The 13370-nt window shown below is 34.5% G+C and overlaps 2 protein-coding genes across 2 annotated transcripts; one reads left to right on the top strand and one right to left on the bottom strand.

The window, feature by feature from the left end:
- Positions 1-240: 240 nt before the first annotated feature.
- On the bottom strand, positions 241-4090 carry LOC120635358 (39S ribosomal protein L43, mitochondrial). Its single transcript, XM_039906352.1, has 3 exons — positions 3877-4090; positions 3005-3111; positions 241-1002 (listed from the first exon to the last, which is right to left on the bottom strand). The coding sequence occupies exons 1-3, from the start codon at positions 4011-4013 to the stop codon at positions 689-691; spliced, it is 558 nt and encodes a 185-aa protein (XP_039762286.1). The 5' UTR covers positions 4014-4090; the 3' UTR covers positions 241-688.
- Positions 4091-5195: 1105 nt separating this feature from the next.
- On the top strand, positions 5196-10716 carry LOC120635357. The gene is made up of 4 exons (XM_039906351.1): positions 5196-5652; positions 6707-6892; positions 8875-9024; positions 10017-10716. Exons 1-4 carry the CDS (start codon positions 5286-5288, stop codon positions 10649-10651), a joined length of 1338 nt encoding a protein of 445 aa, XP_039762285.1. The 5' UTR covers positions 5196-5285; the 3' UTR covers positions 10652-10716.
- The last annotated feature ends 2654 nt before the right edge of the window (positions 10717-13370 follow it).

The following is a 13370-nucleotide window of genomic DNA, read 5'->3' as shown; positions in this document are numbered from 1 at the left end:
AGAGATTTGTTTACCACAGAATTAGCACCAATGAAGTCAGACACTTTATTGAAAAACATATTATTTTAGCTTTAATACAAATGAACGTTATATCTTGGAATACTGATGATTGAGAAGTTCCAAAATGTGCAAAGCCTGGTTATATAACTCTCAATTGGATTGGATTTGCTTATAGGGTTTGAAGGTAGATGCTCTAAAAATATTTTATATTTTTTTTCATAGAATTGAAACAAATTTTTAAATTTCGAACTAATCTATTTATTCATACTTAAACATTACAATCATATTTGGCTACTTTCTACACAATATTTACACTATTTATAAAATATGCCATGGACCTATATGTAATAGAAAGTTTTGTAAAAATTAGATAATCTGAATGGCTATAGATACTTAAACTTAGACTGTAAACCTTTTCTTATACCAAATTATGAAAAATCACTGCAGCAAGTAATTTTTGAAATGTTTAATTTTAGGAACGTTAATAACTGTGAGTCATATCAGCATGGTCGTACTATGCTTTATTTAAAAGAACCATTTAATGTATTTAAGGCATTTCCAGTTATGAACAATTTTTTATGGTTCAATACAAAGAAAACCTATCCAGTACAATAATTTAAATAATATGTATTACTTTTGCCATACAATTCTAAGATCCTCTGTGTTTCCAATTTAAATCTAGAATTGTCTATTCCCCAGTCTTGACTTCCTCATCGCTGATCTTCTGTTTCTCGAACATGATTCTCAATTTTTCAGTTGCTGACATAGGAATTCTGTTATTTGCTCCGAACTTGGGGTCAGGCAACTGAGCTACATTGAGCTCTGGATCCTTGAAGGTGAAAGGTGTCCAGGGTCCTTGTAATGATGGATGATCTGTGTATTGGTATTTTCTTAGACGTGCCCCGGAAACGTCGCCTTGTTGAGTTCTTAGTACTTCAATCCACTTAGTGATTTCCGAGTGGGTTTTAAGGTGCATGCTCATCCATACTCTGTCACCATTTACTAGGAAAGAAAAGAGAAAATTTTGATTAACATATTTAATATGCATGCCCTTGACATTTTGACATTTGTGACGGCCGATTGGCGCGGTTTGCAGCGACCCTGCTTTCTGAGCCGAAGGCCGCTGGAAAATGTTTGTGTGATGAGCTTGAATGTATTTCAGTGTCTGGGTGTTTATATGTATATTATCAGTATTTATGTATATCATTAATAAAAATACTCATCAGTCATCTTAGTACCCATAACACATGCTACGCTTACTTTGGGGTTAGATGGCGATGTGTGTATTGTTAGTATATTTATTTATTACTAGCTGTTGCCCGCGACTTCGTCTGCGTTTGATTTTGTTTTGTGATTTGGCATTCAATTTAATTGTAGTTCTAAAAAAAATTCAAGTATTCAGTATTGCTAAGCCTTAAGTGAGGGGTTTGCTGCTGTCCGCTTAGCGGTTCTGTCCTCTATCTCCAACCACATTCAGATCTACACAAAGTTTGGGCAAAATTAAACACTTATTATAACCTCTATAGTACATAATTATTTAAATCGATTATAATTTGTCGGCGTTATGGTGTAAAATCGTCAAACACTTTCATCCCCTCTCCCAAAGGTTTCGAGAGCTTAATGTCGGGATAAAAAGTATCCTATATTACTTCTAACCAGGGTTGCCAGATCGATTCTTCCTGTTATCGGGATCAATCACCGATTTTTCAGGATTTTAGGGCTTTGGTCGGGAGAAATAAAAAAATAAGTTAATAATATTAATTATACATAATATTTTAAGTAAAAAAACATATTTTTGCATTGCACTGTAGATATAAGAAAAAAAAATATATTAGGTATTTGTGACACATAAGATAAGAACCGAATTAGCATGTTTATTGTTCTTGCCATCAGTATTTGCCATTTTTTTTTGTGTCTTGTTTGCAAGTGTCGTTTGACGAAAATGTGAACTTAAAATTATCGAACTTGTTTTTCGGGGAGATTATTTGCTTTGTCGGGGGTCGGGAGGGCATCGGGATTTATTTATATTGAGCATTTTTAGGGACTTAATGTAATTTACTGTGTTGTGACAGCATTCTAAATAAAACTGTCACAACCGCTCATCTTGTGGGTGATGTTCAAGGATACTAAAGAAATATAATGATGAACAGGCTGCAGCATCCTCCATGTTACTACTACTATTTACTGAGATCACCGACCGTTCTGCATCCTGTCATGACGGTAATGGGTCCCGTTACCGTCCTTATTAATTTATTTATTCATTAATAATAGATCAACAGACAACATAAATAGTCACAGACAACACAATTTTGAAATTTCTACAGTGAATCTTGGGTAAATATTCACCATGGTGGGGGTAAATTTTGACAAAACTATGTACGTGCGTTTGCCTGAAGGTAAATGAGCCTCTAAACATGTGCAAAACTCAGTTTAAAATCACATACTCATGGTGTTCTGCCACAGTTCAACTGGCAGCATGTTCCAAATGTCATAGTATGCTAAAACACTACATTACCATTCTGACATCATGCAAAATTTATTTTTAAGGCCTTAAAGTCAAAATAAAAAAAAAACTAAAATAATTCTTTCCAAGCAGATCCTCTACGAAGAAGCCAGCTAGAAACTCGCCAGATGCCCTTTTCAAATTGTATGTCACCAGACTACAATAATTGTGGCTTGAATCCTTTTTAACCAACTTTGAGATGATCAATTTGAAGGATTTTTTTAAATGTGTGTTCAAGAATAACCTAACATACACATACACTTATGAATGGATCCATATAAATCTTTCTTCATTTTTGAAATGACACTAATGTATAAAGTATATCAGGATATACCCACATTTTAAAGCAAAGGTAGTAGTATGTTTAGCAATTTGAAGCTAGTTGTAGCAAATAGTATTCACGCTTAATTTATACATACAATTACTTTTTACTTGGTTGATGTTTTTTTCGTTAACATCCAAACCTTACAATAATTTTAAATTAATTCTTGAAATACTCACAGTACTCTGCCACAACAGCAGGGCTTCTGTGCCTTCGGGGCTTCAGGTATACAACAACACTGGGGTTTTGTTTTGCAAAATTAACCAAATCTTGTTCAATGAAGTCTCTGAAATTAAAATTTTTTAAGTTAACATTGCTTGTATGGCCTATGTATAATTTGAAAATTGATGTAAAAATTTTAGAAAAAGCAGGATCTGAACTTGCATTCCTCCGGCAATTGTGACTGGAGTGCTTGGCCAATTAAGTAACAGTTCACACCCCTACTACCAAGACTTATAGCAACTGTTGTGTGGCTTACACCCACCGTACTAATAAGGACGTGCTGCTAAGCAATTTAGTGTTCTGGTGCAATGTTGAGTAGAAAGCAATTAGGGTATGACTACCATACTACCTAACAGGTTAACCCACTACCATCTTAGACTGCGTCATCTCTTACCACCAGCTGAGATATCTTGTAGTGAAATTAAAAAAAAAGAAAGGATTTGTATTAAAAGCGGACGCAGAATGCGGGCAATAGCTAGTAACTAATATTTTTACATACACTTGGCGGAAACATATAAATTTAATAACAAAGTACTAAGGCCTCAGGTTTTTCATGAATCCTGCGGAACCGTAAATTTTCTCTGGATAAAAAGCAGCCTATGTGTTAATACAGAATATAATCCATCTCCATTTCAAAATTTACTCAAATCTGTTAAGTACTTTTTGCGTGAAAGGGTAACAAACATACATCTATCCGTCCAAACAAACTTTCGCATTTATATTAATAGGATATAAGTGCAATAAGATACACGCGAACGCTCTATTATTGAATCCTTTTTCTAGAGTCTTCTATAACATAATCTTACACCGAAAATAATTGTTTTGATACCTTATACCACGGCTGCCTCCATGGCTTTTGCAGAATTTCAGCACAATTCGCTGCAGCTGACAAACGTAGCGGCCAACGCCGTTCTGCAGTGGAGCCCGCACGAATGCGGACTTTAGAAATAGGTTGCTATTAGACATTTTAATTCAACTCAAATGAAGAAATTACGAAAATATTTATTTTAATTGTTTTAGGTTATATATTTTAAATGTCAGAGTTCTTGACAAGTTGACATTGACATAAAGAAATCTGGATTTCGTGCAACTTTTCTGATAGTTGTTGTTTGTTTCCTCTTTGTTAAGGCAGATATTATCATATAAAATCAATGTATCATTGCCGAAAAACCGTATTAAAAAGGTAAACGCTAAGTTCGTTCGTATGGCTTTGTATTCTCCTCAGTGGCCAGTAGCAAACCACAACATCATGTATTATGTAGGGTGTTATTTTATTTAAATCTATGGTCGATGGGATCAAATAAGGGTTCCAAACAAGTTTCCAATCAATTCTTGGTCCTATGTGGTCGATGGAATGTGAACTGACCTGAACTGACATTTATCATCATCATCATCATCATCATCATCATCATCATCATCATCATCATCATCATCATTATACCAACACATTAGTGGCCTACTTCAAGGCAAGGGTGTCCTCCCATAATGAGACCTTGTCCAGCCATTATAGTAAGTTAACCTCGGAATTCGAGATACCCAGCTATAAGTCTGTAAATACATGGGTTTTTTGCTATTTGTATTAATTATCAATATTGTAGAATAAAAAAATTTTAAACAAAATTTGTAGAGAATTTTGTATTCTACAATATTGGATATAAATACAAATAGCAAAAAACTATAGGAAATGAGTTGTTTCCAAAAAAAACGCAAAATACCGATTTTTGTGACCTTTGACCTTGAAATTTAATAGTTGCTTACACCCTACCATATGTAGGTTTTCAGACAACTTTTAGGGTGTCAATATACAAGTATTTACAGACTATCTCGGTATTTCGAATTCCGAGATTCTTACCTAATTTAAGCTTAAATGACTGGACTAAGGGGTTAAGGCCATAGTCCGTCACGCTGGCTCAGTGAGAACATTATGTAGAACTCTCAGGCATGCAAATTTCCTAACGATGTTTTCCTTCACCGTTGAAGCAAGTGATATTTTAATTGCTTAAAACGCAAATAACTTTCAAAGTTAGAGGTGCGTGCTGGGATTCGAACTTGGGCCCGGAAAGTGAAGACAAAGTCCTACCCACCGCTACACTGACATTTCAAATTATGACTGTCAACTGTCAATCATTTAAGTGTCAATTTGGCAGCTATATACGGTCGTCGTGATGAAAGTTTGTATATATTTATTTCATCTCACAATTAAAACATTTTTATCTATACTAAATTTAAACTAAAACAATGGACCAATTAAAACACCAATGTGCGTGCGGAATGGAATTCAAACAAAAGAAAAATCTTTACGCCCATATGCGTAAACAACATAATGTAGAACCTTTGGAACCCTCGCGACGGATTTGTAAATATGAATGCGATTATTGTGGTAACAAATTTACTTGGCAGTCGTCTTTAATCAAGCATATACGCAATATTCATAGTGACGATTCAAACAAGTTAATAGGTATTAATATTAAGAAAATAAGACTGATATGCCCGTATGGTGCGTGCGTTGAACCTTTTCGGAATTATGCAGTTCTCCGGCAACACTTGGCTGAGAAACACGATTTTACCGTTGATTACGAGGAATTGAGTTTTAGTTCTATTGAAGGTAAGCTTCGACTAATAACATATACAAATCTAATAAAAAAAGTCCTACTTACGTGTACATACAATCTGATTATGGCTGGAAATCTGCTTTCCGAACCGGTGAACACACAAACATGCATACTTGACGTTTCAAAAGTGCTTATAAAGTAGGCCTACTTGAAATAAATGAATTTGAATTTGAATTTGAAAAGCCGATGGCAGATAGATATATGTAAAAAAAAACAAAAAAAAATTAAGTGTACTTCCGTAAGGAATGATAGCCTTGTGGTGAGGACTTTCCCTTTTGCGTTTTTTTTTGCTATCACCATCTCACATTGTCATTTAAAATGTTCAGAAAAGCAACCTGGTTAGAGCAATAATGCTTTTTTTTACCGATTTTAAACTAAGATTTTCTTATTTCTTAAATATATGTCAATATTTAGACCAGTTGCATGGATTGTGGTCATGACCGGACAAATCCAAAATCCAAAGTATTATCGTGGTATGTGCCCGTTGAACTATCTTTTTTTATTGATTACGTAGCCTTATATACTATAATAGGACTTTTCTATAAGCTTATGCTCTCCCACTTGACACTCAGTAGACCTTTCGTGTATGGAGGGTAGAGGTAAGGAGAGTCATCTGTGTATATGAAAAAGTGTCGTCAAAATGTATTAAATTAGGATGGCACCACATTTGCATCAGGGTAACTCTTGAAAGAAGCGCCAAATATAAATATTGTTAGAGTAGGCTTGAAAAATAAACAAGGAAGTATGGAGATACAAGGAAGTAAGGTTATATTTACCACAATATTTTGTACAACGTAAGTTGTTGAAATTCTCAATAATTAACTACTTTAGTCGATAATGACATTAAATTTTTTAACTCGGCATACTTCAATTCACCTACGATTGCTACATTCATACCATACCCTGTGCATCCACCAGCGCCATTGTGGAGGATTTTTGAACTGTTATTTAGCGCAACAACTGGACACTTTTTCAACTTTTCTCCCATATAAGATGACTCTCCTTACCTCTACCCTCCATACTTGCGTGTAAAGTATGTTTTGACAGATTTTGACAGATGGAAAGATGACATACAGTTTGCGACTGCATCGCTATACACTAGAGGCACTTCGGCCAGAAAGTTGAAAATCGAGGCCGGGCAAAGATTATATTACAATTGTCATCGCTCTAATATTTACACGCATAGAGGCAAAAACATCAGAGCTATCAAGTCAATAGGCAGCAATAAAATTGGTGAGTGCAAAAATGATAATAATTTTATAATAATATTTATTACTATTGTTGTTGTGGTTTTGTATTGTTGTTATTATTTATCTAGTTATATGCAGGGTTGCAGCAGCGTGCAGAGTAAAAAGATGTTAAGATATTAAATTTATTTGTCTAAGAATTACATTATTAAGTATTATAATATTAAAAATAAACTTATTAACTATGAATTTTATTAGTGTTTTTACCTATACTTGGAAGAATTATCAATTTTATAAATTTAAAATGCATATAAAAATATATGTTTATATATGTGTATATGTTATTATATATGTTTTTTCCTTTTCCGCCATTGGTTGCCTGGAAGAAATCGCTATGTAGAGATAAGGCCACCAAATTGTACTCTCTTGATATGTATTTATATCTCTGTAATGTGTACTTTTTTTTCTTTGGTGTACAATAAAGTGTATTCATAAAAAATTTAATGCATTAAAAATTGTAATATGGACCTTTGAAAAAGTAGATCGAAACTGCAACGTTTCCTACTAGATGACGCTACAGTCGCTATAAGACTGATGTGAAAGGCATGTACTAATTTCGGCATCGACGGTAGGAGAGCCGTAGCTTAATTGGAGAAAGCGCTCAGGTCCCGAAAATTTTTATATGCATTTTAAATTTATAAAATTATTAACTATGCTCGCCCGAGCATAGTGAATAAGTTTAGTTATAATAATAAAAGAGCAAATTTATATATGTATTTTTTATAATGCCTTAAGAATAAAATTGAAAAACAATTTATTCAACAAATTAGTCATCATCACCTCAACCAATTAACGTCCACAGCTGGACATAGGTCTTTTGTAGGGAGTTCCACAATACACGGTCCTTGGCCGCTTGTCTCTAGCGGCTCCCAGCGACTCGCCGGATGTCATCTGTCCACCTCAAGTCACGTCCACTTTCCTCGTTCGACCCGGCTAGCTTCGGATCTCCGATTTGTTCGAAGGCCAGGGTAGAAACTTTATAGTGGCATCCCTCACTAGCTTTGAAATAAATTATTTAAACAAACCCACAAATATAGTAACCGCTCTCCCATTAAATCAGTGGCGTGCACTTCATACATGCACATAAGCACTGCATACCCAAATTATTTTATATAACTGTTATTGGAGGGGAATTCTTCCATTTTATGCCAAGCACCTATATATGCATACCCGGGTCAAAAACCCTGAAAAAAAGGATACTCATATTGAGGAAGTTTTGAAAACATGTAATCCGCTATTTTGTGGCGTATTGCCTATCGTGGATCGATTTTCTTCAAACTAAACTAAGAACGCTCCCGACTAATACACCTTTCAAACATAAAAAAACATAATCAAAATCGGTTCATTAATTCAGGAAATACGATGCCACAGACTGACAAAGACACGTCAAACTCATAACATCCTGTCGTTCTTGTGTCTGTGTGTGTGTAAGTTAACCCCAACTTAAACTTAATACGTCGGGAGGACTTTCATCATAATCATTTCAACCAATTGACGTCCACTGCTGGACATAGGTCTTTTGTAGAGAGTTCCATCTCGGTGGGGGCCCACTTGCGCTGCGTTTACCGGTGCGGGGTCGACCTCAAGCCCCACGTCCATCGGTTCTCCGAGCTATGTGCCCCGCCCATTGCCATTTCAGCTTGGCGACTCGCTGAGCTATGTTGGTAACTTTAGTTCTTCTACGGATCTCCTCATTTCTGATATGATCACGTAGAGATACTCCTAGCATAGCTGTCGCCATCGCTGAGTGACTCTGAGCCTTCTTATGAGGCCAATAGTTAGCGACCACGTCTCAGATCCGTAAGTCATCACTGGCAACACGCACTGGTCGAAGACTATAGTCTTCACACACTGAGGAATTTTGGACGGGAGGACTTTAGGTTAAACCTTTTCTTTTTTCGTGACAATAATCCGTCTATGATATATAGATTTTTCTATTATTTTAACCGTGAATTTTGTTTTTTTTAGGTAAAGCATGCCCTTCTAGACTGGAAATGACATACACACAGTATTTAGAGCAAACGATAATCAGTGTGAAGTACTGGAAGACGCACTGCGGTCACACAAATCAAATTGAGAGATTACCGTTAAACAGGCAGATTAAATTTTTAATAGCGGGTAAGTTACGGTAGAATTTACTGATATTAGATTGTGCTACAATTTCATATATTTTTTTAATTTATTATACCACTCCAGCACGGCTAGCCTGGGCAGGAGATAATTATATCCCTGGGGAAAGGATAAAAATGTGTGTTCTCCCACAGCTTTTTCTACTCTCAGAGCACTGGCGCACAAGTGGAAATAATATCCAAATAATGTATGTGTAATAATAAACAAGGGTAAACTTCTCCTATTCCATGTTCCAGTGATTTAGCAGATGGAAACATTAATTATAAACAATAAATAAATAAATATACTACGACAATGCACACATCGCCATCTAGCCCCAAAGTAAGCGTAGCTTGTGTTATGAGTACTAAGATGACTGATGAATATTTTTATGAATATTATACATAAATACTTATAGAATACATATAAACACCCAGACACTGAAGAACATTCGTGCTCATCACACAAACATTTTCCAGCTGTGGGAATCGAACCCACGGCCTTGGATTCAGAAAGCAGGGTCGCTGCTCACTGTGCCACTCGGCCGTCAATATATCGTCAGGGGATATAATCGGGGGATATAAATTTTATCACTTGCCCGTGCTAGCCATGCTGCACGGGAACATGGAATAGGAGAAGTTTACCCTTGTTTATTATTATACATATATATTATTTCCACTGGTGAGTCAATGCTCTGAGAGTTGATAAAGCTGTGGGAGAAGAAACATTTTTATCCTTTCCCCAGGGAGAAAACTGTATCCTGCCGTGCTGGTTGAGAGGCGGACTTATTATTGTCATTATAAAATACTCTCATTGAGAAAGTCGTTTATTTTATAATAAGTTTTCTCCAGCAAGTAATCTTTGAAGAAGGATATTGTAAATATGTTTATACTTCCTTTTTGTTTTATATGTGTCAGGATTTTGTGGTAGACTTATGTGCACATTGAGTTGTATCCGTATCTCTGTGAATTTTCTCTGAAAAAAACTATTTTTTTTTTCAGAAAAACTCGAAAGGGGTTACTCTTTCCAACAAATACTAGATTGGGTCCGTGACTCGACCGAAAAAGATGAAGGTATATCTAGGAGATTACAACTTATAAGTCAAAAGGACATGTACAACATAATACGTGACTTCGATATTAAACATCCTACCAGAAAACAAACAACGAAAATAGATAATAATTTCAAAAATAACAAAAGAGTTAGGAGTAAGAAGAGTAAAAAAAACAACACATCCGTTATATCAGATGAGAGTAAAAATAATATATTAACAACAAGTGACAGTAAAGAGACAGTTAAAGGTAAAAACAATATAATCGCAATCGATGAAAGTAAAAATAATGTAATCACATCAGATAGTAAAGATTATAAAATTTTTAATGACAGTAAAAATAACAAACTCCCAAATAATGAAGGACTAGTTGAAAAGGCTGAATTACTTTTAAACTTAGTCAAAGTCGTATCGTTAAGCAACAAAGATTGTATGGCAATGCAAGAACAGTTAGATATACTTATAAGAAAAGCTAAACTAAGTAATTTAGATCAACTTAGTAAATTGGGTGACGTAAAAAATCAAAATCAAGCTTGTGTTAAAACAGTGGCGGAAAATGTTATAGTCAAAATTGAGAAAATTTGAAATAAGTGTTGGATAGAAGCAGGCGTTACTTAATTTGCTATAGTCCGCGAAAAGCAGGAGAATCTGTATGGTGTAATTTATAATTTCTTCAATCCTTATACTCCACACCAAACAGATCTTCGTCAATGATCAATACTCTCTACGCACGTTTCGCTCCGAAACAAACAATTATTCATTGTAAAGTCAACATCTCCTGAGGATGCTCCGGTCTCGGAGCGAAACGTGCGTAGAAGGTAAAATAATTCGAGTCGAAAATAAATATAGACATTCAATAAAAGCAATAAAAGAGGCAATAACGGTATGGAATAGTTACGCAGTGGTTGCCCAAACTCAGTTGGTGTGTGTCAAAATACTGCATAGCATTTTTTTTACGTCAAATTGCCACTATAGGCACAATATACTATGATAAGTGTTATAGCCATATTACATGCTGTGACGTCACTAGAAGATTGACGTCTCTATATTAATGAATCTTTTGCTTTATACAATTCGTAATAATTCTAATCTAATTATTTAATTGTTTTTTTAATAGATGAATAACTATGTAGTTTGTGAAATAACTTACGTTCCGGAAACTGATATCGTAAAATATTATTTTTAGTTCGTTTTGTTGTCAACATTGTAAACGGTACCTGAGCCGTATAAAAGAAGAAAACATTACTCTCTCAAGCATTCATTCTGAATCAAGCAATTGTATGACAAACTAGCTGTCCCGGCGAACTTCGTACCGCCGATTTTTTTTTATGAATGTTATATTTAAATACTTTATCCTATTCCGGTCTAAGAGGAATCCAATAAATCTAATATCATAAAAATTGGTCCAGCCGTTCTCGAGTTATAAATGGTGTAACTAACACAGCTTTCTTTTATATATATAGATGTATTAAGAGAAAACTACTATTATTCCAGGTCCTATTCCCACGTTCTCCAATATAAGTTTTAACGTATTTTTTTTGTTCTTTTTTAATTTTTGCCTTATTGTTGATCCCTAAGTATTATGTGGTAATGTTATCGTTTATGTATAACTAAGTTGTGGAAACTTTATTGGTTTATGTGATAAAAAAAACTATATTACTGTTATGTATACAAGTACTGTTTGATTTCCTGAAAAAGCTGATAAATAAATAGCTATTCCAACTATGTCAACCTTTTATTAATATGGCCCCTAGAGATTACCCTGTTTAGTACCTAACTGATTATAAAAACTTAAACCATTCTAATAATTCAAAGATGCTAACTATTGGCCTTAACAGAAGGCTCTGAGTAACTATTGAGAGCTATGTTCGGAGTATTTCTACGTGATCAGAAATGAGAAGTTGAGTCAAAATTTGGATTTTCAAAATAATATAGAAGTTTATAGACCTCTATATTGTTTTATAAATTAAAAAAAAAGAAACTTTAAAAAAAAAATGTTTATTATGAAAAAAAAAAAATATTTACATCTTAAGGCGTGGACAAGTAAATACAACCTTATTACAACTTGCGGTGGAAGCACACTTATAAAACGCGACGACAATCTGAAACCATTTCGATCATAACATTGCAGCTATGATATCAAATCAAAACTCATTACGTTTTTACTGAAAAAGGCGACTTTTCTTATTAAGCTAAAACTAAGTTGCTTTTTGTGACAGATCTCGTCCAGGGAAGATCGACCGCCTTGCTTATTTCTCCCGCTAAGCAGCGATGCTTTGTTCCGGTTTGAAGGGCGCTGTGAAGGGCATGGTTAACGGTGTAATTACGGGCAACATGTTACAAGACGTCTTTGCATGCCCTGCGAAGTGTTGCTGTGTTTTTAGGCGATTGGTTTCCAATTACCATCAGGCGGGATCCTCTTGGTCGGACAATTATTATTATTTTATCAAAGAAAGGAGCTTTACCTAAGAATCTTATTTTTTTTATGCCTTATTTTCCGGTTTTCGGAAAAAAACAAATAAGATACACAGATTGCAGATGCGTGACCAGTGAGAAACTCCGTAAGCGAGGTGTCAAAAAGTCGCCTTTTTAAGTAGTAATCACCGACATATATTGTACAATTATTACATGTCACTGACGGCAATATTATCTGCTTGAACTTAGCCACGGGCGGGTTTTAAGTATGTTTCCACCCTTACTTTCTTATGTTAAGTTTACACTAGCGGCATTTTGTGATACTCAAATATAAATTATTTTATATATAACCTAAGTTTGTATATTCGTGCGCGCTAATATTAGAACTTGGCAGATTTTATTGTGTAAGAAAATCTATTTAATTGTGACAGCTTAATCGTTAATTGAAATACAATAGTATTTAAATTACGTAATGCAAGCTGTTTACTTTAAATACCCTTTTCTCTTCGATTCGACTATGCTAAAAAAAAATTATGAATAATAAAGAGTATAAAGTATCTTTTTTGTATCTGTGGAGTGTTACGATAAAATTTTGCCACAGAGTTTGTTTTGTAGTTTGATTTCTTCCTCCCAAAGTCCCCCGTCCTTTGAGTGTTAAATGTTTTTTAATGTTTGTTTTCAGTCCTTATTGTAGATTTTTATGTAAATATATAGTAAGTAATAAAATTAAAGTATAATGTACAAAAAATATCCGTGTTAGATATATATGCATGTGTTGTCTGTGCTGCCTTAGGTTAAAGAGCTAACTAGCTAATAACAACTATTTCTTGGTACAAATTCAAAATTAACTTTTCATTAGTTTCACCGATCAATCTCCTTCGAGCCTTCT

Source organism: Pararge aegeria, chromosome 26 (genome assembly GCF_905163445.1).
Source record: "Pararge aegeria chromosome 26, ilParAegt1.1, whole genome shotgun sequence".
Lineage (NCBI taxonomy): Eukaryota > Metazoa > Arthropoda > Insecta > Lepidoptera > Nymphalidae > Pararge > Pararge aegeria.
Note: the sequence above shows the minus strand (reverse complement) of the source record. Positions and strands in the feature narration are given on the sequence as shown.

Coding starts and splice junctions, on each gene's coding strand:
- LOC120635358 (XM_039906352.1), bottom strand. CDS start 4,013: ATGTCTAATAGCAACCTATTTCTAAAGTCCGCATTCGTGCGGGCTCCA. Junction 3,112..3,876: donor GGAGGCAGCCGTGGTATAAG/GTATCAAAACAA, acceptor TTTTAATTTCAG/AGACTTCATTGAACAAGATT. Junction 1,003..3,004: donor TGCTGTTGTGGCAGAGTACT/GTGAGTATTTCA, acceptor TTTCTTTCCTAG/TAAATGGTGACAGAGTATGG.
- LOC120635357 (XM_039906351.1), top strand. CDS start 5,286: ATGGACCAATTAAAACACCAATGTGCGTGCGGAATGGAATTCAAACAA. Junction 5,653..6,706: donor GAGTTTTAGTTCTATTGAAG/GTAAGCTTCGAC, acceptor ATGTTTTGACAG/ATTTTGACAGATGGAAAGAT. Junction 6,893..8,874: donor AATAGGCAGCAATAAAATTG/GTGAGTGCAAAA, acceptor TGTTTTTTTTAG/GTAAAGCATGCCCTTCTAGA.